Raw genomic sequence first — 23260 nt, forward strand, 5'->3', positions numbered from 1 at the left:
AGTAGTGCCAGTGAGGGGTGTAGCCTGGAGAAAAGAGGTGTGGCTTGGGAAGAGTTGCAAGCCCCCAGAGGAGCACATTTGGCCCCCAGATCTGGTGCAAAGTACTAGCAGGTGATATATGTTGAGTTACATGATCAGCAAAGTCATGCAATTTATTTTTTACTTTACAATTATGATCCTCCTTTTAATCCTTCTTTTTATCCCTATTATTATTATTATTATTATTATTATTATTATTATTATTCACTCTTCTCTATAAGGTCCTAGGATAGTTTACAACAATTAAAAAGTTCAATATTAAAACATCATTAATATTACTGTTAACAGTAATTTTAATAGTATTAGTACTAGTTACAAGTATATGCTGCCAGGTGGAATATTTTCCTGCTTCTTGCCTAGAAAAGAACTCTTCCCTGCCCCGCCACTAGCAGTTTGAGTTCAATCCTACCTTACTCTGTGACATAACAGTTTTGGGTTTTTTTTCTTTTTAAAAAATAAAAATAAAAATGGTAGTACAGTTGTACCTTGGTTTTCGAACAGCTTAGTTCTCGAACATTTTGGCTCCCGAACGCCGCAAACCCGGAAGTGAGTGTTCCGGTTTGTGAACTACTTTTGGAACCCAAACGTCCGTCGGGGCTTCCATGGCTTTTGATTGGCTGCAGGAGCTTTCTGCAGCCAATCAGGAGCCGCGCTTTGGTTTTCGAACTTCCGTTTGACTTCCAAGGTACGACTGTACATTCAGACATTGGGTGCTCATTGGGACTGGTAGGGTAGAAAGGAAGGATTCCCAACAGTAGGCCGATTCAGAGCCATTGGTAGGCAGATCCAACTAACTCTGGTTTTATCCCCATCTGCTTCCCTGCTGAGTTCTACGTAGGGCAACTCTGAGACTTAACTGACCAGATTTAACTGACCAGCAGTGCAGCCTCTGGGGCTGGTTGTAAGTAGGAAGGAAGGCAGGTGGGGGCTGCCTGAGAACTGCTGGAGGTTAGTGAGGCCATGCCTCATTTTCCCTGACATCACAGTCTCTACTGTTTGATTGATCCCCCGCAATCAGAAGTGATACAGTTGAAAAAACAATTAATTATACAGGAGTCTCCTGGTTGTGCTTAAGCCACATGAGGTCTGCAACTGGGCAAGCTGCAGTCTTCACAGAATAGGTACCTAAAATGTGTGTGTTTCGTGTGTGTGTGTGTGTGTGTGTGACTATTTGTCTGCAGAATGGCTCTGAGTTAGCACAAAAACGGGGAGGGGGTGTAAGGCTTCTTTATAAAAATATGTAGCCTTAATAAAGCTGCCCAGTAAATCCTTAATAGGCTATACCAAGTATAAAGGAATGACAAGTACATTACATTTGATTGACATCCGCATTTAAAAATTAATACTGCCTTCACTCTCTCCTGCCAAGACTGGAGTTGAGGGCTGTATGTTTCAACATCGGCAATATCACTAAAGCCCAACCACAAAGGCAATGTTTGGGTCATAGCAGCCAGAAGCCTTTTTTAAGAAAAGGGAGGGAGGGAGAATAGGTTGCTTTTTTTGCTGTGTATTTTTGTTGTCTGGGCCTTGTAGAGTCAACATCACTCAGCCTTTACTGCTGCAGCTTGCATTTCATACCAGAAAAGCTGGCATTTGAGCTCCGTCTTTCCTATTCTGTTTTCTCCCCCGGATAAAATCTCCTCTGCTTTGATTACAGCCTTGGCTTCTTGTTTTCCATCTCCTAAGTGTTTGCCCAAGATTATGGCCAGATTTCCCAGAAATTCCAGGACACCCCTATGTTAGGGGTGATTTATTGTTTGATTTTCTTACTTTTTTTTTTGCCAACGGTGACACTCAGGATTCAAATACTAAATGAATGGGCTCCTCAAAGCATTGTAGCATGACTTAGGGTGCAAAGCAAATTTCTGAGCTCTGGGTGCAGTACTGCACCTAAGATTTCAGATTAAAATTGCCACTGCTGGAAGGAAAGGACGAACTTTCTCTGCCTTCCCACTTCCAGCTACCCTCTGAAGACTGGAGAAGAGACCCTCTTAAGAAGATTGGGGTGGGTGGGCAGGGGAAGGACTAGACCATGTGAAAAATGAACACAATGTTTTAGCTGCAGTTCATTCATTTTCGGCTTTGTATTCTTGTTATAAAAAAGCGTGCCTAGACATTCCATTGTTGCACTCATAAACTAGGTTCTTTAGCTCTTAGCTTTCATATCTCTGTTTCTAAAACTGTAAAGGACTTGATGGAAGCCCTGTGGCCAGCAGGACACCGGATATGTCACTGCCACAGCACATGTACCAGCAGAACAGCTCAGATATGCCAAAAGTGAAGGACCAGCACAGATGTGCTGATGGAATGGCTGAAACAGGATGGAGTCATGTTGGGGGGTGTATATGGCAAAGGAGAGAAGCACATTAATGCTGTATCCTATGCCTCAGGGGTCAGAAACTCCCCCCCCCCCCAGCCTGAGGCCCACATTTCCTTCTGTGAAACCTTCCAGAAACCACTTGTGTGGGTTTGAAAACAAATGGAAGTTACACCTCTGTACAGTAATCAGAGTTCAAGGGCACATTCCAACCAGTCAAAAGCATGGCAGGAGGATGGAGAGGAGAGCCAATGTGGGTTTAGGGTGGCAAGGGTAGGTGGCTTGGGGAGAGTGCTGAGGGCCAGTCAGAAAGCCTTGAAGGGCTGCATTCAGTTCACAAACCTGAGATTCCTTGCTCCTCCTATACCTCTTCAGTCTACAGCCAGGTCCCTATTGATGGCACAGCTTTACACCAGTGCCAGACCTGGTGTAATAAATTTCCCTCCCTTTGCGTTGTGTCCGATGCTAGTCCTACTCAGAGCAGACTGACTTGCTGAAGTTAATAAACAAGTTCGTTCATTTCAGTGGGTTTATTGTGCGTAGGACTAGGATTGAATACAATCTCTTGACTGCCAGTGGGAAAGAGGGGTTCTTTATTTTAGATTTTAATTGGAGGAGAATAATGGGGGTGTGCAAGGAGAGAATGGCTCTTGTTTGGAATATAGGAATGGATTGCATGTGTCAAATTCACAAAAAGAGGCATTTAAGAAGCTTCCTTTAGCCACATTGCTAATAAATGATGACTGGGCATATGGTGTGTGTGTGTGTGTTCTCTCTCTCTCTCTCTCTCTCTCTCTCTCTCTCTCTCTCTCACACACACACACACACACACACTTTTGCCATGGACAGCCTAATTTGGAGATAAGTAGGTGCTGAGTTTTGGACAGAGGAAGGGGCTCTAGAAATAAATGTTGTCTTCCCTGCCCCCAGCTGCAAAATGGGAAGAAGCAAATAATTGACTTACCCAAATTGCAGTGGGTAAGTATTAGCTGCGAGCCACCTGTTGGAAGCCAACAGTACATGTGACTGCAAGGGTAATGGTTGAGGGCCCAGTGAGGAATTATATCCCAGGTAGGGGCAATTGCTGGCAAGTGCAGGACAAACTACTGAAACTAGGGTTGCCATATTTCAAACAGTGAAAATCTGGACGGAAAAGTTGTTGAGCATTTTTTTTTCCGGGGGGGCTAAGTTGTTGAGCTATTTTAATGGGAAATTGGCAAAAATGGCACTGCCGAAATTTCCCTGATTTCCAACTGGACAACGGTATTCTAGATATGCCCAGGAAATTCCAGGCATATGAAAACCTACTGAAACCTACCCCTAGTTCTGAACTGGGAGCTGTCCATGGTACATGATATGATTTACGCAGCTCCAAAAGGCCTCCTGACATGCCAATTGGGCTGAGTAGCAATTGAAACACATTCAGCTGATAGAGTGAATGGCAGAGCTTCACCATACTGAATACTCACCTCATTATTATAACCCTGAATTACAGGAAGCCACCCCTCTCTTCAGTACTTAGGTATCCCTTAACCTTTCCAGACTCACGTAAGCTTCACTTCCAACAAAAGCTTTCCAGTGGGTCAAACAGTGCTTAGACTTTCCAGTTGAAGCAAAACTGCCCCAGAAAGATCACAAGAAATGTACTGATGCTTCTGCAGCCCATCAAACCACAACAGACCTCCCTCCTGCTAACCAACACCCCACGAGTGGCTTTGAATGAGACAGGAGACATGCATTAATGGTGGTTTACTTGACCTTGATCGTTACTAAACCTCTCGTTCAAAATAAACTATCAATTTGTGTTTGATAGTTCTTTTCGTTATTTATCATCACAGTTGCTCTTGGTGGGGCTAATCATAGGACCAGGTGAGAGCATGAATCTCTGTCTCCAGGATCTCTCCCTGCAAATGGCAGCCTCCCGTTCTGCCTGGGTCATTCATCCTTACCCATGCTGCCATTCATCCCTAAACTACCACCCTCAGTTCAGTTCCATGAACACCATACAAAAAGAGCATACATTATATCCTATGGAATGTTTAAGGAGGAATAATTCCAGTTTGCAAAAATTCTGCAGAAAGGTGGTGAGTAATGAAGAACATAGATGGTGGAATAGAGATAGAAAAATAACTGTCTGGATTATTATAGACCATAAAGGAAAATGTGAGACTCTAGGAGGGGGGGGAATGACATCCTCTACACCAGGGCTGAGGAACTCATGGTCCTCCAGATGTTGCTGGACTACAAGTCCCATCATCCCTGCCCACTGGCCATGCTGGCTGGGGTTGATGGGAGTTGCAGTCCCTATGTTGTTACCTGAAGGGCCACAGGCTCCCCACTCCTGCTATAAACCTTACATGGCCAACAAATTTTCCATATGTTAATTGTATGTATTTATTGAATCCATAGCATCCCCTTCCTCCCGAAGGAGCTTGGGGTAATAATAATAATAATAATAATAATAATAATAATAATAATAATAATAAAAAATTTATAGCCCACCCATCTGGCTGGGTAGCCAACACATCTATGTTTGTTTGTTTGTTTTCAAATTTGTCTTTTAAAGACATTTCTCATGAAGGAACTGAATGTACTGGCTCGTCTGAATCAGTCGGCAATAACTATCAAATTTGTAACAAAGCCAACATGAGGATAGGTTTCATTTGCTCTTTGTTGCCATTGCCATCTCCTTTCCTGTTCCTTCTGTGGTTTCCTGGACTTCCCAGAAATTAAGATTGTAAAGTGACCTGACTTTACACCTTACCCTGTACAGAGCCATGCACATTGATGGTGTTGAATAAATAATAATGATTTAAAAACTAATGGTAATCATGGGTTCCCTCTTTCCGAACAACCCTGGAATCTTTTACAATCCCCATGCCACTTCATGGACTCTGCAAATGACTTCATTTCTGGAAACTGATCTAAGCACACAGCTATCACAGTCAAAATAAGCCACAGGGGTTCCCTCTTTCTGGACAATCCTGGATTCCAAGACCTCCTCCCGGTTATGCACAGATCTCTTAGAGCTATAACTGTAAAATCCATAATAAAATGGGAAGGATAATCTAAAGCCCCTTTGGTCCAGCAATAACCATACAAACTCATCCTAGATTAAATGACACAACTGTGTTGATTTGGGAAAGAGGAAGGTGCTAAAGGGACCATGAAACACATTGAGAATATTAAATCCATTACAAATCTGTATCATTTACACTCTTTAGTATCTGCTTTGAACATAAGAAGCCATCCTATACTGAGACAGACCTTTTGTCTATGAACCTCATTACTGTCTACACTGATGGATAGTGGAACTCCAGGATTTCCTGCAAGAATGTCCCCGATTCTATCTGGAGATGCAAGTGATTGAATCTGGGACCTCCTGCATGCAAAACAAAAGCTCTACCACTGAAATTTGCTCAATGGTGGCTCAGATACCTGCTGACATATCATGCTTCCCTCCTCCTCTCGGCAAGGGCTTCTGCACAGCATGCCATGTCCTCGTCCTGATTAGATAGGAAAGATATCGACCAGAAAGGTTTGATGCCTCAAAGACTGTGTGGTTGGGATTTGAACATAGGAACATAAGGAACTGCTTGATTCTGAGTTTGCATAGCATCGATGCATCTAGCAAAGTGTTGTCTACTCTGAAGCAACTTTGCAGGATTTCAGACATGGGTCTCTCCCAGATCTACCTGGAGATGTCCAGAACTGAATCAGGGACCTTCTGTATGCAAAACATGCTCTGCCATTGATCTATGGACTTTCCCCTTGACAGAATGTGGGGTGTTCAGAGAGTGCCCTCTTGGCAATCCTTCACTGCCTAGCCCAGGGCTCATTGAGATGCAAGGCAAGCCACCATGGCTGTTCACTGAGCCTCCTTCTTCCCAAAGGACCTTCCTTCCTATCTCTCCCCAAACCTCCCAACAAACCGCCTGTGGAGCTACTCTTCAGCTCACAGCAGCTCAAAAGCAAATGCCTCTATCCTTTTCCAGGGGGCTGACAACATGAGAAGCATGTCAACTGGAAGGGAAAGATGGAAAGGACAAGTGGTGCTGATGCATGTCCTACTGCCACACAGCCCCCAAACCCACCCCTGCCACCCGCCCCAGCATGCAGAAATATAAGAGACAACAAACTGAAGCAATAGTTGGAAGGGGGGGGATATAAGTAGGATGGGGTGGGAAGGAGAGAGGAGAGGCAGCAACCAACTGATCTAGGATAAGTATTCCCTTGGCTCCTCCAATCAGTATTTCAGCCAGATTTCAAAGAAGAAACTTATCCTTCACTGCAGTTAAGACATAAAAGAGAGACATAAAAGAGTAACCCACAGTGGACCTCAACATTGGCTGGGGGAGATCTGGATTCAACTTTGTGCTTCACCATGAACTCACTGTGTGGTCTTCAGGCAAGTATCTCTCTGTCATCTTTGTTGGCCTTAGGTCTCCAACGTATCCAAAACAGGGATAGACATTACCTACCACAATAGGATCGAAGGGAGGATTGCAAAGTATTCTGTACACGGAAATGTGCAATATAAATTAGCATGAAGGGCAATAAGGAAATAGACAGATTTTGGCCTGTGTGCGTGTGTGTACACATATATATAGCTGGGTTGTATATGAATGAATGGGTTGCTCTTCCTTTTCCTCAGACTTCCTCCACTGAGATCATGGCTTCCAAGCCACCCTGTTTGGAACCGACGGCTACATTGAGGTTATGGTGGTGAATGCTGCATCTGTGCGGACACACAGAAGCTTATTCCAGTGGTGGGATCCAGGGGGTTGTGCTGAGGCTGTCCTCTCCCCATATGCCTTTTCCCTGGATGGTTCTCGTAGACGACTGTTCGGGACCTTGGCAACATTCCTAGGACTCTGGTTCATTCACTATTATTTTTATATATGTATAAAAAAACTGAAACCGGTAAATAAGGGGAGGAGGAATACTACATCCGTTCTTGTTTCCTTGTGGTCTAGTGGCTATTTTCTGTTTCTGGTTTGTTTGTTTTTTTACCCGTAGGTGAGGAAATCCTTTCGAACTGTATATGTTCCAATAACAAAAAACAAAACTGTATAGAGTCTACACATGTGAAAGAATCAGCAAACTGGGGCTTGTTTGGAACAGCATCTGTCCCCAAATGCTGAAAGTAGAAGTCGGGGCTGGGTGGGGGGCAATACGAAGGTGGTTGGGGGTCAGTAAAAGGAAGTTCTTCCAGGGGGCATCACCCTGGATCAGAGCCCAGTCTTTGCCAGTTCTGCACCAGGGGACAGAGCCCACAAAGTGCAGCTACAGATTAGGCACAGTCTCGCCAGTTTTTAATTTAATTTAAATTCTTTTTTTTTTTTGGTGGGATTATCTCTTAGCGTTCCCAAATGGGTTGAGCTCCACCCAGCAACTGGAACCAAAAGAGCGCAGTAGGATTCACAGTTCCACACCTTGAGTTAAAAGATCCTGTTTTCCCTTTTTCTTTTTTCTTTTTTCTTTTTAATACTGTAGGTTCTTTTTCCTCCCTCGCTCTCTCCTTTTTTCTTATAACGCCTTACATTTTCCTGTAATGGCAGCTTCTGGTGGGAGGTGAATATATCTTTCTCTCTATATATATTATCTCTAGATATATATATATGTAAGCCAAGCTGCTTTACAGGTGGGTTGTCAGGACCTTTCTGTTTGAAGTTGTAATTGTCTTTTTATTTGTTCAGTGTTGTACGTGTAGCAGGCACTTGAGTTTATATGAATATGTTGGCTTGAGGTCAAGGGAGAGGTAGGGAGGGGGAGAAGAAGGGCAGAGCAACGGTGTTGGAGGAAAGGGACCGCTGCTAGCCAAGGATGTCCAGGTAGATTGGTGTGGCTTTGCCCAGGGCGTGAAGGATCTTGTAGATTTCCTTGATGTTCAGCCGCTGCTGAGGTTCCCTCTGCCAGCAGCCCAGCATGATGTCGTAAACCTCCTTGGGGCAGACTCGAGGACGCTCCAAGACTCGGCCTTGGGTGATGCACTCGATGACCTGCAATGCATAACAGAAGAGATGAAAAGTCACATACACCCTAAACCATCTTTTTAAAGTTTACCCATCTGGGATGAGCATGTGTGTGATTTAATCATTTTACAATTATTAACAACAATAAACAAAACTGCTCCGGGATTCTTATTTTTTTTACTTCAAAAAAAAATGAAGACCATGGCCACTGGTCCCATCAACTCCTGGCAAATAGAAGGGGAAGAAATGGAGGCAGTGGGAGATTTTACTTTCTTGGGCTCCATGATCACTGCAGATGGTGACAGCAGTCACAAAATTAAAAGACGCCTGCTTCTTGGGAGAAAAGCAATGACAAACCTAGACAGCATCTTAAAAAGCAGGGACATCACCTTGTCAACAAAGGTCCGTATAGTTAAAGCTATGGTTTTCCCAGTAGTGATGTATGGAAGTGAGAGCTGGACCATAAAGAAGCCTGATCGCCAAAGAATTAATGCTTTTGAATTATGGTGCTGGAGGAGACTCTTGAGAGTCCCATGGACTGCAAGAAGATCAAACCTATCCATTCTTAAGGAAATCAGCCCTGAGTGCTCACTGCAAGGACAGATCCTGAAGCTGAGACTCCAATACTTTGGTCACATCATGAGAAGAGAAGACTCCCTGGAAAAGAACCTGATGTTGGGGAAGATGGAGGGCACAAGGAGAAGGGGACGACAGAGGACGAGATGGTTAGATAGTGTTCTCGAAGCTACCAGCATGACTTTGACCACACTGCGGGAAGCAGTGGAAGACAGGAGTGCCTGGTGTGCTCTGGTCCATGGGGCCACGAAGAGTCGGGCACAACTAAACGACTAAACAACAACAACAATATTCTGCAAAAAATGACAATGGTTCTTCTGAAAGAACCTCAAAACCTCAATGTCTTAAGGTCAGGTCCACTTGCCCCTCCAGATGTGTTTCTGCTGACTTTAGGGAGAATTCTTTGAATGTGGGCTACTGCTGGATTTTAACCTTGGTTTGACTAGCTCATACTGTAATATCTGGTTTTCCCATACACTGGCAGGGTTGTAAGGTACAAGGAACACACTGACATTGGGGATTTAACTACATGCACAAGTTCTGTAAGTTCAGGCTGTAACAGGAATTAGCATTATTATTGGCAAATGTGTCATTTTGGACCCTAAGTTACATCTTTTATCCGCTTTTGATGGTGCTAATGCCAAACCTATTGTCAACAATTAATTTTATATCTGCTAGTTGTTGCTCATTACATAATAGCTTAAGGATGGAAGAGCACTTTTTGTTACTCTTTGGACTTACCATTTTAAAGAGTAAAGTTTATTGTCATTGCTGAAAAACTGACCCGTAAGATACATGCTGCCAGGGGAATGGTGGACCCCTCAGAATTTGAATCTGCTTGGGGGCTATCTCATGGTTAGCACATTCCTACCAAATATGGTTTTATCGGGCATCATTTATGAACATTTGCCATATCTTCTATAAATGTGAAACTTGTATCCCGCCAGGTAATAAATGTTATGCTGTTCATTCTTTCTTTAGCTTCATTTTTTTTATCGTGTATTTTTATTCTCCTTGCCTTTATGACTGTTTTTATGAAGCATTTTAGTTTGCTGCTTTGTTTATTTAAAAAAAAGAAAGGAAAACCTGCTCGAGTTAGCTTTTGTGGGAGGTAAGTATTCTCTTGACAATATTGTACAGGGGCCACCTGTTTCTCCAGAATTTATTCCTATATTCCCTTGCCATTCTTGCTCCTAGGTAAAATAACTGGGGTGGGATTTGTCAGGCAGCTGCTATTACTGGTTGCCTCCTCTCCCTTGTCTGAAGCTCATAAGCAGCACTGCAGTGGCATCCCAGTGACCTGACATGCACTGCCAATAGCAGCAGATCTCAAACAATGCACTGAAGGCAGCCAAACCCAGCGAGGGTGGTCCCCAGAGCTTATTGCTTCTGAATAGTAATGGGCACTGCCACACATCCAAACAGATAGTTATCATTCCGATGTTTGCATATAAATAGCAAAAAAGGGTAGAGAGATTAAGAAATTCTGTGGAACAGTAAGGGAAGAGAGAGGGGTGATAAAAACATGACAGGCAAACAAAGCTATGTCGTCACAAAGCCAAGAGTGGTGTCAGGGAGAGGTGTCTGTCAATGTGGTGGCTCCAGCCCTGCTGTTGGATAGCAGGTACAAGGTTCCAGTGAAATTTCACCTTCCATGAAATGTGAAGTAACCATGCTTAGCTGCTTATACTGAATCAGGCCACTGGTCCATCTATCTCAGTATTATCTACAGTAGTTGGCAGTGACTTGCCAGGGTTTCAAGCCAAAGTTTCTCTCCTCCACACTACACACAGCCTTACTTGGAGATGCTAGAGATTGAACCTGATAGAGGCATGTGATTATGGAGGCCAGTGCCTATTGCCCCAACACAGGAAGCTGTCTTATTCCAAATCAGACCATTGATCCACATAGCTTCATATTGTCCACACTGACTGGCAGCAACAGCTTTCCAGGGTTTCAGGCAGGAGACATTCCCAGCCCTATCTGAGGATGCTGCAGACTGAACCTGGAACCTCCTACAAACAAAACAGATGCTGTACCATTGAGCTATGGTCCTTCCCCAAACACAAGAACATAGGAAGCTGCCTTATATTGAGCCAGATCATTTGTCCATCTAACTCAGTACTGTGTACACTGACTGGCAGGAGCTCTCCAGGGTTCTGGGCATTGTTCTCTCCTAACCTCACCAGGAGATGTCAGGGACCTTCTGCATGTAAAGGAGATGCTTTTCCACGAATCCCTGTGACGGGGTGAGCTCCCATTGCTCGGTCCCTGCTACTACCAACTCCTAGCAGTTCAAAAGCACATCAAAGTGCAAGTAGATAAATAGGTACCGCTCCAGCAGGAAGGTAAATAGCGTTTCTGTGTGCTGCTCTGGTACGCCAGAAGTGGCTTAGTCATGCTGGCCACATGACCCAGAAGCTGTATGCCAGCTCCCTTGGCCAATAAAGCGAGATGAGCGCTGCAACCCCAGAGTTGGCCACGACTGGACCTAATGGTCAGGGGTCCCTTTACCTTTACTGTTCTTCTAACATTCTAAGCTATGTCCCTACCCACAAGATCTGTAGGTCTTTCAAGAGCATCCCTCACAGTCAAACTTCAAAAGCAAACCTTGAAAATATTCTGAATTGTTTCCAAATGACACACTTACATCATTTCTTCCCTTAGCTGCACCTAAGACCAGCTTTTCTGGAAACAGGATTGGATATTCCTTCTGCCAAACTCACACATCAAACCTAGGCCAAGTGTTTTCCACAAATGCATGGGGTGTGTGTGTTGTGCTTGATATGTTAAATGACAGTAACAGGCAACACTGAGAGCATAGAAGGACCTGCATTAGGCATAGAAATAAACACCTTCAATTATTCTCTGTCTACAAATTAAGGAATGCTTATCTGGAAAGCAGAAAATGCACCCCCCCCTTTTTAAAAAAGGCAGAGCTGAAAATCTAATAGGTACGCAGAAGGACAACTTTCCATCCCTCACACCTCAGTCAATTTTGCATCTCACACCACATGAGTCGCATCTCCTGCTAAGCCTTACAAGATATTTCTGCAGATACCTCTAAATGTAGTCTAGCAGTTCTCTCTTAACAGGTTTTTCTCTTCTTCCATAATTCCCTACAAGGTTATTTTATCATCCTGCGGTTCTAACTGGAAGGATGCTGAAACCCAGGACTATGGGGGGTGGGGGGTGGAATTGGGAAACTTGCTTGCTTGCCACCTGCTCAGCTGCTACAAAGATTTCCTACAATTTTCATTGGTCTCTGCCTATCCAACTTTCGGATAGTGGATTGCGGCCTTGTCTCCCTTGGCTGTTTCAGTGCATCTGGACCAGCTAGGACAGCTCAGCTGGGAGAGCACAAGACTCTTAATCTCAGGATTGTGGGTTCAAGCCCTACGCTGGGCAAAAGCTTCCTGCAATTGGTATTAACTACCCTTGCTGTGCCAGGAGATTGTTTCTGCATGTGTCCCCCATACCCACCCACTTCCACATGCCCAATACCTCTGTGTTTGACAGCTGGAACCATGGCTGCTTCCCGTATGTGAAGATTTCCCAGAGGATCACCCCAAAACTCCAGACGTCACTCTCTGTCGTGAATTTGCGGTACATGATGCTCTCAGGAGGCATCCAACGGATCGGGAGCATGGTATGTCCTCCAACCTGCATGATGGAGCACAAGACACAACAAGACTTTGGTTATTAGAACTGTAAGAGAACAGACCATAGTCCAGTTCAGCTTTGGGATCATTGAATGCTATATACACACATACACAAATTGAACACTAGTAACTCTGGGAGAATGTCTCAGCTACATTCTTTCTTTCCAAGATGCTAGCTTATTACAGCAAAGGAGGTTTTGACGATATCCTGGGTAGAGATGAGAGAGGTCTCCCCAAGTTGTCTTGGATTAAACGTGGAAATAAACTAGAGAGAAAAGTGGATGATCTTGGACAGGGATCAGCAACCTTTTTCAGCAGGGGGCCAGTCCACCATCCCTCAGACTTTGTCGGGGGCTGGACTATATTTTGAAAAAATAATAATGAATGAATTCCTATGCCCCACAAATAACCCAGAGATGCTTTTTAAATAAAAGCACACATTCTACTCATGTAAAAACACCAGGCAGGCCCCACAAATAACCCATAGATGCATTTTAAATAAAAGGACACATTCTACTCATCTAAAAACACGCTGATTCCCGGACCGTCTGTGAGCTGGATTTAGAAGGCGATTGGGCCGGCCCTGGCCCCCGGGCCTTAGGTTGCCTACCCCTGATCTTGGATCATTTTCCCCAAGCTAACACAGAAAACGACCCACTTCTATACCTTTTAAATATCCACCTATTCAGTGTAAGGGAGGATCATTGTTCTATTATACTGAACAGGGGGAGAAATGAAAAGGCTACAGGCGCAAGATGTGAGAGGGAGGCATCTCCACTTTTGGCTTTTGCCCTTGCAGCCTTGCGATTCTGAAGGCCTAGAACTAAGGCCTGGGAGCTGTATCCGGCCCAATCACCTTTTAAATCCGGCCCGCGGACAGTCTGGTAATCAGCGTATTTATACATGAGTAGAATGTGTCCTTTTATTTAAAATGCACCTCTGGGTTATTTGTGGGGCCTGCCTGGTGTTTTTACATGAGCAGAATGTGTGCTTTTATTTAAAATCCATCTCTGGATTATTTGTGGGGCATAGGAATTCGTTCATAGCCCCCCCCCCAAAAAAAAACCTAGTCTGGCCCCCCACAAGTTCTAAGGGACAGTGGACCGGCCCCCTGCTGAAAAAGTTTGCTGACCCCTGGCCTAGAAACTTGTGTGAGCTCTTAACATAAATTAATAACACTCAGATTCTGTGGAATCTTAACAACACGTTCTTCACCTTTCCCTTCTCGTGCTTCCACTGATTCTTGGCATGGATTCAGCTTGATGACGAGACATAGAAATCTGAAAAGGCATTTGGATTTCCTGGTTTAAATTACTTACTTTTTAAAGCATGAGCCGATTTTCCTATTATGCCTATTATGGCTATTTTTGCGCTAGGCTTTTCTCTTTTGGCTTGCTCTCTCTTTATAAAGTCTATAAAATGGCATCAATCCACTTGAAGTCATGGTATGCGCACACGAGTAACTTGCAGCTGCAGTCTTTGGAAGACGAGCCGGCCCTTACATATACTATGGTAATGGGAGCATAACAAGGGAGATTAAAAGACTCGTTGTGCTTCTGAAGCACTGATGGTTGCCCAGCTCTTGAAACATCTGCATCATGGCTCCAGCCCTCTTGGGGATTGCAGGAGGGAGGGGGGAAATAGTTCTGGGACCAGTTTCCTCCCTCTTTTTTTAAAGTTATTTCTGTGCACCAGGTGGATGCATAAAAGCAGAGGGGGAAACAGCCTGGATTTATGTGTACAAAATGAGCAAAGTCTAGGAAAGATTTTGAAGGCCTGCCCTTGGGATTCAAAGAGAGGTTGCAGAATAGCATGGGCTGAGCTAAAGAAGCCCCTGTCTCAAATTCCTTATTTGAAAATAGGGATGTAAAGAGGCATCATTTTCCTCCCAGCCCTTTATTCATGCCATGCAGCGCTGTTTCTATTCCGCTACAGTTAGGGCTTTTGCCAAAAAAATGGCCTTATTCATCCTGTGATGAATTTACAAAACTTTCATAATTAGTTAATTAAATTCCACCCGATTCATTTAAATGGAAAGGAAACACAATGCCAATGAGAGGGCTGGGTCTTAATCAATTCTGTATCTTTTACAGCAGCAAATACTGGTTTTATTCACTGGATTAATTTTCATTCGCAGCATCAAAAGTGAATACAGTGGTACCTCAGGTTACATATGTTTCAGGTTACATAAGCTTCAGGTTACAGACTCCGCTAACCCAGAAATAGTGCTTCAGATTAAGAACTTTGCTTCAGGATGAGAACAGAAATTGTGCTCCGGCGGCATGGTGGCAGCAGGAGGCCCCATTAGCTAAAGTGGTGCTTCAGGTTAAGAACAGTTTCAGGTTAAGTACCGACCTCCGGAACGGATTAAGTACTTAACCCGAGGTACCACTGTATCAGCAATTTTTGCCCCCATTTCTCTTTCTGTCCGAATTTTCCAACATCCTTGTTAGAGAACAACATTTCCCCACCTGGCCAACAGGAAAAGAAGAATCTGATCGGTACTCTTTTTTTGGTCAAGGCTAAGCTATGTCCATAGAGCAGGACCTCTGAAGTTCTGAGTATTAAACTGAGATTTACAGTTAATTGATGAATAGACTGCTTAAGACCCCTGGCTTACCAACTGCTATGGACTAAATGACAACTACTGAAGGAAACATCTGAGTAAACAGAAAGAAGCTGAAACATTTACAGCTATGTATTGTAGTCGCTACTGGACTATGCTACAGAGTTTGGGCTCTGCTGCTAAGCTATACAATTAACAAGAGCTGGGAAGTGATTTATATAATTCGCTTCTTTTTTAAAAAGAGGAAAATAAGCACTGAATATTGGATGGGTTTAGCACTTTGGCTGATTAATTTCATAAGGGGACTGGAGCAATATTATGCAATCTAAATGTGCACCATGCAACACTTCTCTTATAGTGCATCACATTCTGCATAGTCATGAGTTACCCTTAATGTTTTTTGGATTATGTTTACAGATGAATCACAAGGACATCAAAATCATTTGAAATGGAATTTGTGCATTCTGCACTTTCTTTAATAGAACTCATAAGCCATGCAGAGGCAATATTAATTCTGGGGATAATCAAACACATGGAAGAGGCATCGTGTAAGCTAGCCCTGATCCCCAATGCCACACATCAGCCAGGTCATCTGCAGAGAATTGTGGAAGTGAAGACCTAGCTTACCATTTATTAGGGGTGGGCAATTCTGTCTGTTTCAGTTTCTCTCCCTTTCTCATTTTCCCCAGGCTTAAATTTAGTTCTCCATCATTTCCACATCAGTGTACAATAATTTTCAATAATTTTCTTATTGGTTTTCATAACAAAATATAACTAGACAACTAAACATAATCACACACACACATACATATAATTTTTGCCAGCTGCCAGGTCTTTTATCCTATCCATGTCTTTATAATACCCATTGCTCTTTCAGTTTCTCTGTCTCATATGTTATTTCAGCAGGGCTGCATGGAACCTTCCTTCCATTGCAACGTCATCTCGAACTAGTGTCCTTTTTTAAATAAAAGTACTCATGACAATTCATCAGCATGTTCGTGTTTTTATTCTTTTAATATACACTGTTATTTTCATGGGTGCCTTGGCAGTATATAAAAGCAATAAATAAACAAAACAAATATATGCATTTCATGAATGCAAATCACTTTCCCCCGACGGAATGCCTTCTTTTGTATATATTTTTTCACTAATATATACATTTGCATGCACATCCAGCCTACTATATGCAGGTTTGTAGACATTACTTGGCGGGAGAACTGCATTGCAAAAAGGTAGGTAAGGGCAAATTTTGAAGGATGGTAGTGTTTCAAGACACATATAATTTAGGAAAGTGTTGGCTTTTCCAGTGCAAACTGAATCAATTTTTTCCTGCATCCTTATTGCCTTCATTCAGGGGAATCCCAGTACTGAAAGTGGGATGAAATGATTCATAGAAATAATAATAATAATAATAAATTTTATTTATATCCCGCCCTCCCCAGCCGAAGCCGGGCTCAGGGCGGCTAACAACAATAAAACAGTACAAAAGTACAACATAAACAACATTCTAAAATCATTCATTATAAAAATGGGCCAGAGCTCTGCGAAGATTGCCGAGGGAGGGAGTCAGGCTGTGCCCTGGCCAAAGGCCTGGTGGAACAGCTCTGTCTTGCAGGCCCTGCGGAAGGATGTCAAGTCCCGCAGGGCCCTGGTCTCTTGTGACAGAGTGTTCCACCAGATCGGAGCCACAGCCGAAAAAGCCCTGGCTCTAGTTGAGGCCAGCCTAACTTCTCTGTGGCCTGGGACCTTCAAGAGGTTTTTATTTGAAGACCGTAGGTTTCTCTGTGGGGCATACCAGGAGAGGCGGTCCCGTAGGTACGAGGGTCCTAGGCCATATAGGGCTTTAAAGGTTAAAACCAGCACCTTAAACCTGATCCTGTACTCCACCGGGAGCCAGTGCAGCTGGTATAGCACCGGGTGAATGTGATCTCGCAGCGAAGACCCCGTAAGGAGTCTCGCTGCAGCATTCTGCACCCGCTGGAGTTTCTGGGTCAGTCTCAAGGGCAGCCCCACGTAGAGCGAGTTACAATAATCCAGTCTGGAGGTGACCGTCGCGTGGATCACAGTGGCTAGGTCAGGGCGAGAGAGGTAAGGAGCCAACTGCTTAGCTTGGCGGAGATGGAAAAATGCCGCCTTTGTTATAGCTGCAATCTGCGCCTCCATGGAAAGGGAGGTGTCGAAGATTACACCCAAACTCTTAACGGACGGTGCTGGCACTAATTGCGCCCCCGCAAGAGATGGGAGTTGCCCCCCCAATCCCATATCGCCCCGTCCCAGCCACAGGACCTCTGTCTTCGAAGGATTTAACTTCAACCGGCTCCCACGTAACCATCCAGCCACAGCTTCCAAACATCTGGTCAGTGTGTCTGGGGCCGAGTCAGGATGGCCATCCATCAACAGATAGAGTTGGGTGTCATCGGCATACTGATGACAACCCAGCCCAAAACTCCGAACAAGCTGGGCGAGGGGGCGCATAAAGATGTTGAAAAGCATCGGGGAGAGTATCGCACCCTGAGGTACTCCACACACCAAGGAGTGGCGCGATGACAATTCCCCCCCAAGCGCCACCCTCTGTCCCCGACCAGAGAGAAACGAGCGCAGCCATTGAAGGACTGTGCCCTGGATCCCCACGTCGGCAAGGCGGTGGTCCAGAAGTTCGTGATCGACCATGTCGAAAGCTGCTGATAGATCTAGAAGAATCAGCAGCCCCGACCCGCCTCGATCCAGCTGTCTACGAAGGTCATAGGAAAGCCATTCATAAATAGAAATGAATAAGGTAAAGGGACCCCTGACCATTAGGTCCAGTCGTGGCCGACTCTGGGGTTGCAGCGCTCATCTTGCTTTACTGGCCGAGGGAGCCGGCGTACAGCTTCCGGTCATGTGACCAGCATGACTAAGCCGCAAATAAATATAAATGTAAAATGTTTGGGTTCCAATTTTTCACTCCCTCTGGAACCATCCACATCTTTCAAAACTTCTCCAGTTCCTTTCTCTCCCCTTCTCCCACTTCAGTAAATGGGAGAACCAGACTGGGAGACTTGCGAAATCCAGGAGTGGGGCCAACAGAGCTGACCCCACTTCTACCTCTGTATAGTTAATCAACAATTATCCTTGGCCTCAAGGGTATCTGCTCAGGGCTTTCAAAGTAGGTTTATATCATACTTCTTTAAAGACATGGTTGTTTCCGATTGGGAAATTAGTCACCGTTTTGAGAAAGGTAGAAGTGATTCATTGGGACACATGAAATTAATCAAGTTGCAGTGAGTTATGTGCAAGTAATGAATCAAGATCATTGCATTCCTACTGGAACATAAACAGAATAGCGTTGTGGGAACCAGCAATGGGAAATGACAGCAGCAAAGCAGGGATGAGGAACAGTTATCCAGCAGTCAAAACAAAAAAATTCCTTCCAGTAGCACCTTAAAGACCAACTAAGTTAGTTCTTGGTATGAGCTTTCGTGTGCAAGCACACTTCTTCAGATACACGTGTGTGCTTGCACACAAAAGCTCATACCAAGAACTAACTTAGTTGGTCTTTAAGGTGCTACTGGAAGGAATTTTTTTGTTTTGACTATGGCAGACCAACACGGCTACCTATCTGTAACTGGAGTTATCCAGCAGGAATTGTGACATCCGCCAATGAGGCAAGTTTTGTTAACTGTGTACAGAATTACACCAGAAAAAAAGAAATCAGAAAACATGGGTCAGAGGGTGGTGTCTGAAACAAGGAGCCTCATATCTACTCATAAAGGCTCTCCATGAGATTTAGAACCCTTGCAAAACCAGAGTCCTGAGTAGGAAACCCTGATTCACCTTGTGATGCCTTGTTAATACAGTGGTACCTCTGGTTAAGAACTTAATTCATTCCAGAGGTCCGTTTTTAACCTGAAACTGTTCTTAACCTGAAGCACCACTTTAGCTAATGGGGCCTCCCACTGCTGCTGCGCCACTGCTGCACGGCTTCTGTTCTCATCCTGAAGCAAAGTTCTTAACCCAAGGTACTATTTCTGGGTTAGCGGAGTCTGTAACCTGAAGCACCTGTAACCTGAAGTGTCTGTAAGCCAAGGTACCACTGTAGAGTCCTCCAACTCAGGAATGTGAGACCCTTCCCTGATTCACCTAACAATTCAGGGTACACACAGACAATCCACATCCCAACAAATACCCATACCCATATCACCTACAGATATTAAGAGGGGGATGACAAATTGGGGCATTTCTGCTGCATCTAGTATAACACAGACAAGGAGCAGCTATTTATTTAAAGAAACTCAATTTATCGAGATTAGCAGTGCCTGTTTGAATACAGCTGATCGATATGTTGTAACAAAAGGAGAACATCAAGGGATGAAACTGAGAATGGGTTGGCTATATACTCAATACTGAGCAAAAGATTATTATTTTTGTTAGAGCCTTGCAAACATTGTAATAGATTTTGATGCAAGGGAAATTATTTTAGGAGGTGATAGGAATACGGTCATAGATAATGCACCAGACTGAACTGGAAGAAATAGAAAACCATGAAAATTATTGAACACATAATTTAAGAAAGGAATAAGATATTCGCAGCTTTGAGAGATATGGAGATGCCAGCATTTAGAAGTGTGTGTGTAGGGGAAAGACTATCCATTTTCCTTCAGTGCAAGAAACAATAATTCTAGAGATAAGTATGTTTGAGTAACTGCATAAATCAAGTCATTTGCATACTTACAAAAAACCTACATGTTGTTAAGAAAGAATACTGGTAATATAGACCTTCATAAAGCCTACATAAATGTGGTGTACTGTAAGGAAATAATACATTGCTGTTTTAGAGCAATAAGGTTTACATTACAATCTTATACATGTCGGATAGAAGTAAATCCCAATCGTAATGTGACAGAGGGAAAGGATCCTATTTCCTTTCATACAGTTATTCCCATCAGAGGGAGGTACTTGAATAGGGCCTTAGAGATGCAGTTTTTAATCCCAATGTATCATAGGATCATAGAGTTGGAAGAGACTCTGAGGGTCATCTATTCCAACCCGCTGCAATGCAAGAATCACAACTATAGCATCCATGACACGTGGTCATCCAACCTCTGCTTAAAACTTCCAAGGAGAGTGCACCACCTTCTGAGAGAATCCGTTCCACTGTTGAACAGCTCTTACTGTCTGGAAGTTCTTCCTGATTTTCAGTCAGGATATATTTTCTTGTAACTTGAATCCATTGGTTCAGGTCTTACCCTCCCAAGCAGAAAAAAACAAGCTTGCTCCAGCTTCCACATGGTAGCCCTTTAGATATTTGAAGATGGCTTTCCTATCTCCCCTACGTCTGACTAAGCCTCAGGAGCAACTGCATTACTGCATTATCGCTGTATGGAATGACATTTTTGCACAACAGAACAACAAAAGTGGGACAATCCCCACTTCTCAGCCTGGGAGTGCCTGGGTGCGTAGCCTGGGAGTCATTTTGGACTCACAGCTGTCCATGGAGGTGCAAGTTAACTCTGTGTCCAGGGCAGCTGTCTACCAGCTCCACCTGGTACGCAGGCTAAGACCCTACCTGCCTGCGAACTGTCTCGCCAGAGTGGTGCATGCTCTAGTTATCTCACGCTTGGACTACTGCAACGCGCTCTACGTGGGGCTACCTTTGAAGGTGACCCGGAAACTGCAATTAATCCAGAATGCGGCAGCTAGACTGGTGACTGGGAGTGGCCGCCGGGACCACATAACACCGGTTCTGAGAGATCTGCATTGGCTCCCAGTACGTTTCTGAGCACGATTCAAAGTGTTGGTGCTGACCTTTAAAGCCCTAAACGGCCTCGGTCCTGTATACCTGAAGGAGCGTCTCCACCCCCATCGTTCAGCCCGGACACTGAGATCCAGCGCTGAGGGCCTTCTGGCAGTTCCTTCATTGTGAGAAGTGAGGCTACAGGGAACCAGACAGAGGGCCTTCTCAGTAGTGGCGCCCGCCCTGTGGAACGCCCTCCCATCAGATGTCAAAGAGATAAATAATTACCTGGCATTCAGAAGACATCTCAAGGCAGCCTTGTTCAGGGAAGTTTTTAATATGTAACGCTGTACTGTTTTTAACACTGATTGGGAGCCGCCCAGAGTGGCTGGGGAAACTCAGCCAGATGGGCAGGGTATAAATAATAAATTATTATTTTTATTATTATTCTCCCCCGCCTGAAACATTTGTATAAAAAGTTACAGGATTTCAGTATTAATTTCTGGGGCATGCACCGGTTGGAAACTAAGCAGCATGTCTTCCCTGGAAACTTTTGCAGGTGCAAACAGTATTGATCGCATATAACTGCCCCAATACCATCACGTGCACAAATCATCCTGAATGCATAATGAGGAAGGAGTTTTGAGGGGACCCTAGTGAGTTCATAGCAGGTGTGAGATTTGGAGCCGGGAATTCCTGACCTCAGTCTCTTACCTGCTATGCCAAGCCAGCTCCAGAAAGTAAAGCTCAGAATTACAAAGAAGACATTTCTTCTCCCCCCAAAACTGCTTGGCTAAGGCAGGCAACCTGCTGGCAATCAATGTGAGCTGGATGTTATGGGAGTTGTGGCCAAGGAGGAAGATAAATCCGCTTGTCCTGGCTGAAATACATTTGGAGCACCGGAGGATTCTTTCAAGAACAGCATAATCCGCTGAGCACAAATTTCCATGCCGGCCTGCAGCACCTGGAGTCACCAGGAGCAGCATGCATTGCCAAAGGCACTGGAATAAAACTGTGCAGAGCTTAACAAGCCTCAGTATGAAAACAGCCTTTGTTTTCCCCTCTTTTGTAGAGGAATTTACATTTCACGTCCTTGGCTCTAGAGAGAATCATTATGTATTTTCTGTACATGGGAAGCTGAGCATTTGCACTAGTCAATCAATCAATCTGGAGTATGTTGAGAGGGAGAGGGAGAAGCTGCAGGTTCTTGTGGTAACAGGGATGGGAGAGGATGAGGAGTGGGGACCGGAATGCAAAATGACTGGGAAATGATATTTGTTCTTTAACGCCACCATGCCATGCTTAACTTATCTTGCTGGTATTCAAATTAGCACCAGGGCCGTGTCAAAAAACCTGTACTGCAATTTCTCAAAGGGTTTCCTCTTCTGCAAAAGAGGCTTCCATTTTTCTGCCTCGTTCTCAGGGCAGTCAAGGATTCCTTTAGAATTTCAGTGGATGTGCGTTTAGACTAAGTTTCTCATGATATGGCTGCCAAGGGTGGTGTTAATCTGGTGATCCAACCAACATCGGTGTCAAATCTTTGCCAATACACTGACAATTAGGTAAATAATTCAAAGATTAGAAATTGGATATGAAGGGCATAGGTACTAATAAGTAGCATAGACAAAACAGCCCAATCAAAGTAAATAACGTAATTGCTGACTCCCTCCAGGCCACTGCTAATCCAGTGATCCAAACAATATTAGTGCACACCACGCCAAATCCTGGTCTATTTACTATATCATTCATTGGTCTGATATTCAGCTTCCTGTGTTTAAATACTTTATTTTTAATCATAAGCCCTCTCGAAGACTTCATGGTCGAATTTCAGTAAGAACATAATAAGAACTTGCTGGATCGGGTCATTGACCCATCCAGTCTCATAATGGCCAACCAGATGCTTCTGGGAAACCCACAAGTAGGATTTGAACACAAGATCACTCTTCCCTCCTGTGGTTTTCCAGCAGTTGGTGTTCAGAAGTGCTACAGCCTCTGATTGTGGAGGCAGAGCATAGCAATCCTAGCTAGTAAAGGTAAAGGTAAAGGGACCCCTGACCATTGGGTCCAGTCGTGGCCGACTCTGGGGTTGCGGCGCTCATCTCGCTTTATTGGCCAAGGGAGCCGGCGTACACCTTCCGGGTCATGTGGCCAGCATGACTAAGCCGCTTCTGGCGAACAAGAGCAGCGCACGGAAACGCTGTTTACCTTCCCGTCGGAGCGGTACCTATTCATCTACTTGCACTTGGACATGCTTTCGAACTGCTAGGTTGGCAGGAGCAGGGACCGAGCAACGGGAGCTCACCCTGTCATGGGGATTCGAACCACTACGTCCCTATCCAAGCTAGTAGCCATCGATATCTCTAACCTCCATGAATTTGTCCTATCCTCTCTGAAAGCCATCCAAGTTGGTGG

The 23260-nt window shown here is 44.3% G+C and overlaps 1 protein-coding gene across 4 annotated transcripts in view; it reads right to left on the minus strand.

Annotated features, from left to right (window-relative positions):
* Window positions 1–495: 495 nt before the first annotated feature.
* Window positions 496–23260, minus strand: part of NTRK3 (neurotrophic receptor tyrosine kinase 3) — a 421270-nt gene continuing 398505 nt past the window's right edge. For 3 of the 4 annotated variants that reach the window (XM_083475053.1, XM_083475051.1, XM_083475054.1), the window contains 3 exons: window positions 12412–12570; window positions 718–8358; window positions 496–547 (listed from right to left, as the gene is read on the minus strand). In XM_083475053.1, the coding sequence (XP_083331179.1) occupies window positions 8173–8358; window positions 12412–12570 (345 nt within the window). In that variant the 3' untranslated portion in view covers window positions 496–547; window positions 718–8172. The remainder of the gene's footprint in view (window positions 548–717; window positions 8359–12411; window positions 12571–23260) is intronic. The other variant, XM_083475052.1, reaches the window with a different exon arrangement.

Source organism: Podarcis liolepis (genome assembly GCF_965112155.1).
Source record: "Podarcis liolepis genome assembly, chromosome: 14".
Taxonomy (NCBI): Eukaryota; Metazoa; Chordata; class Lepidosauria; order Squamata; family Lacertidae; genus Podarcis; species Podarcis liolepis.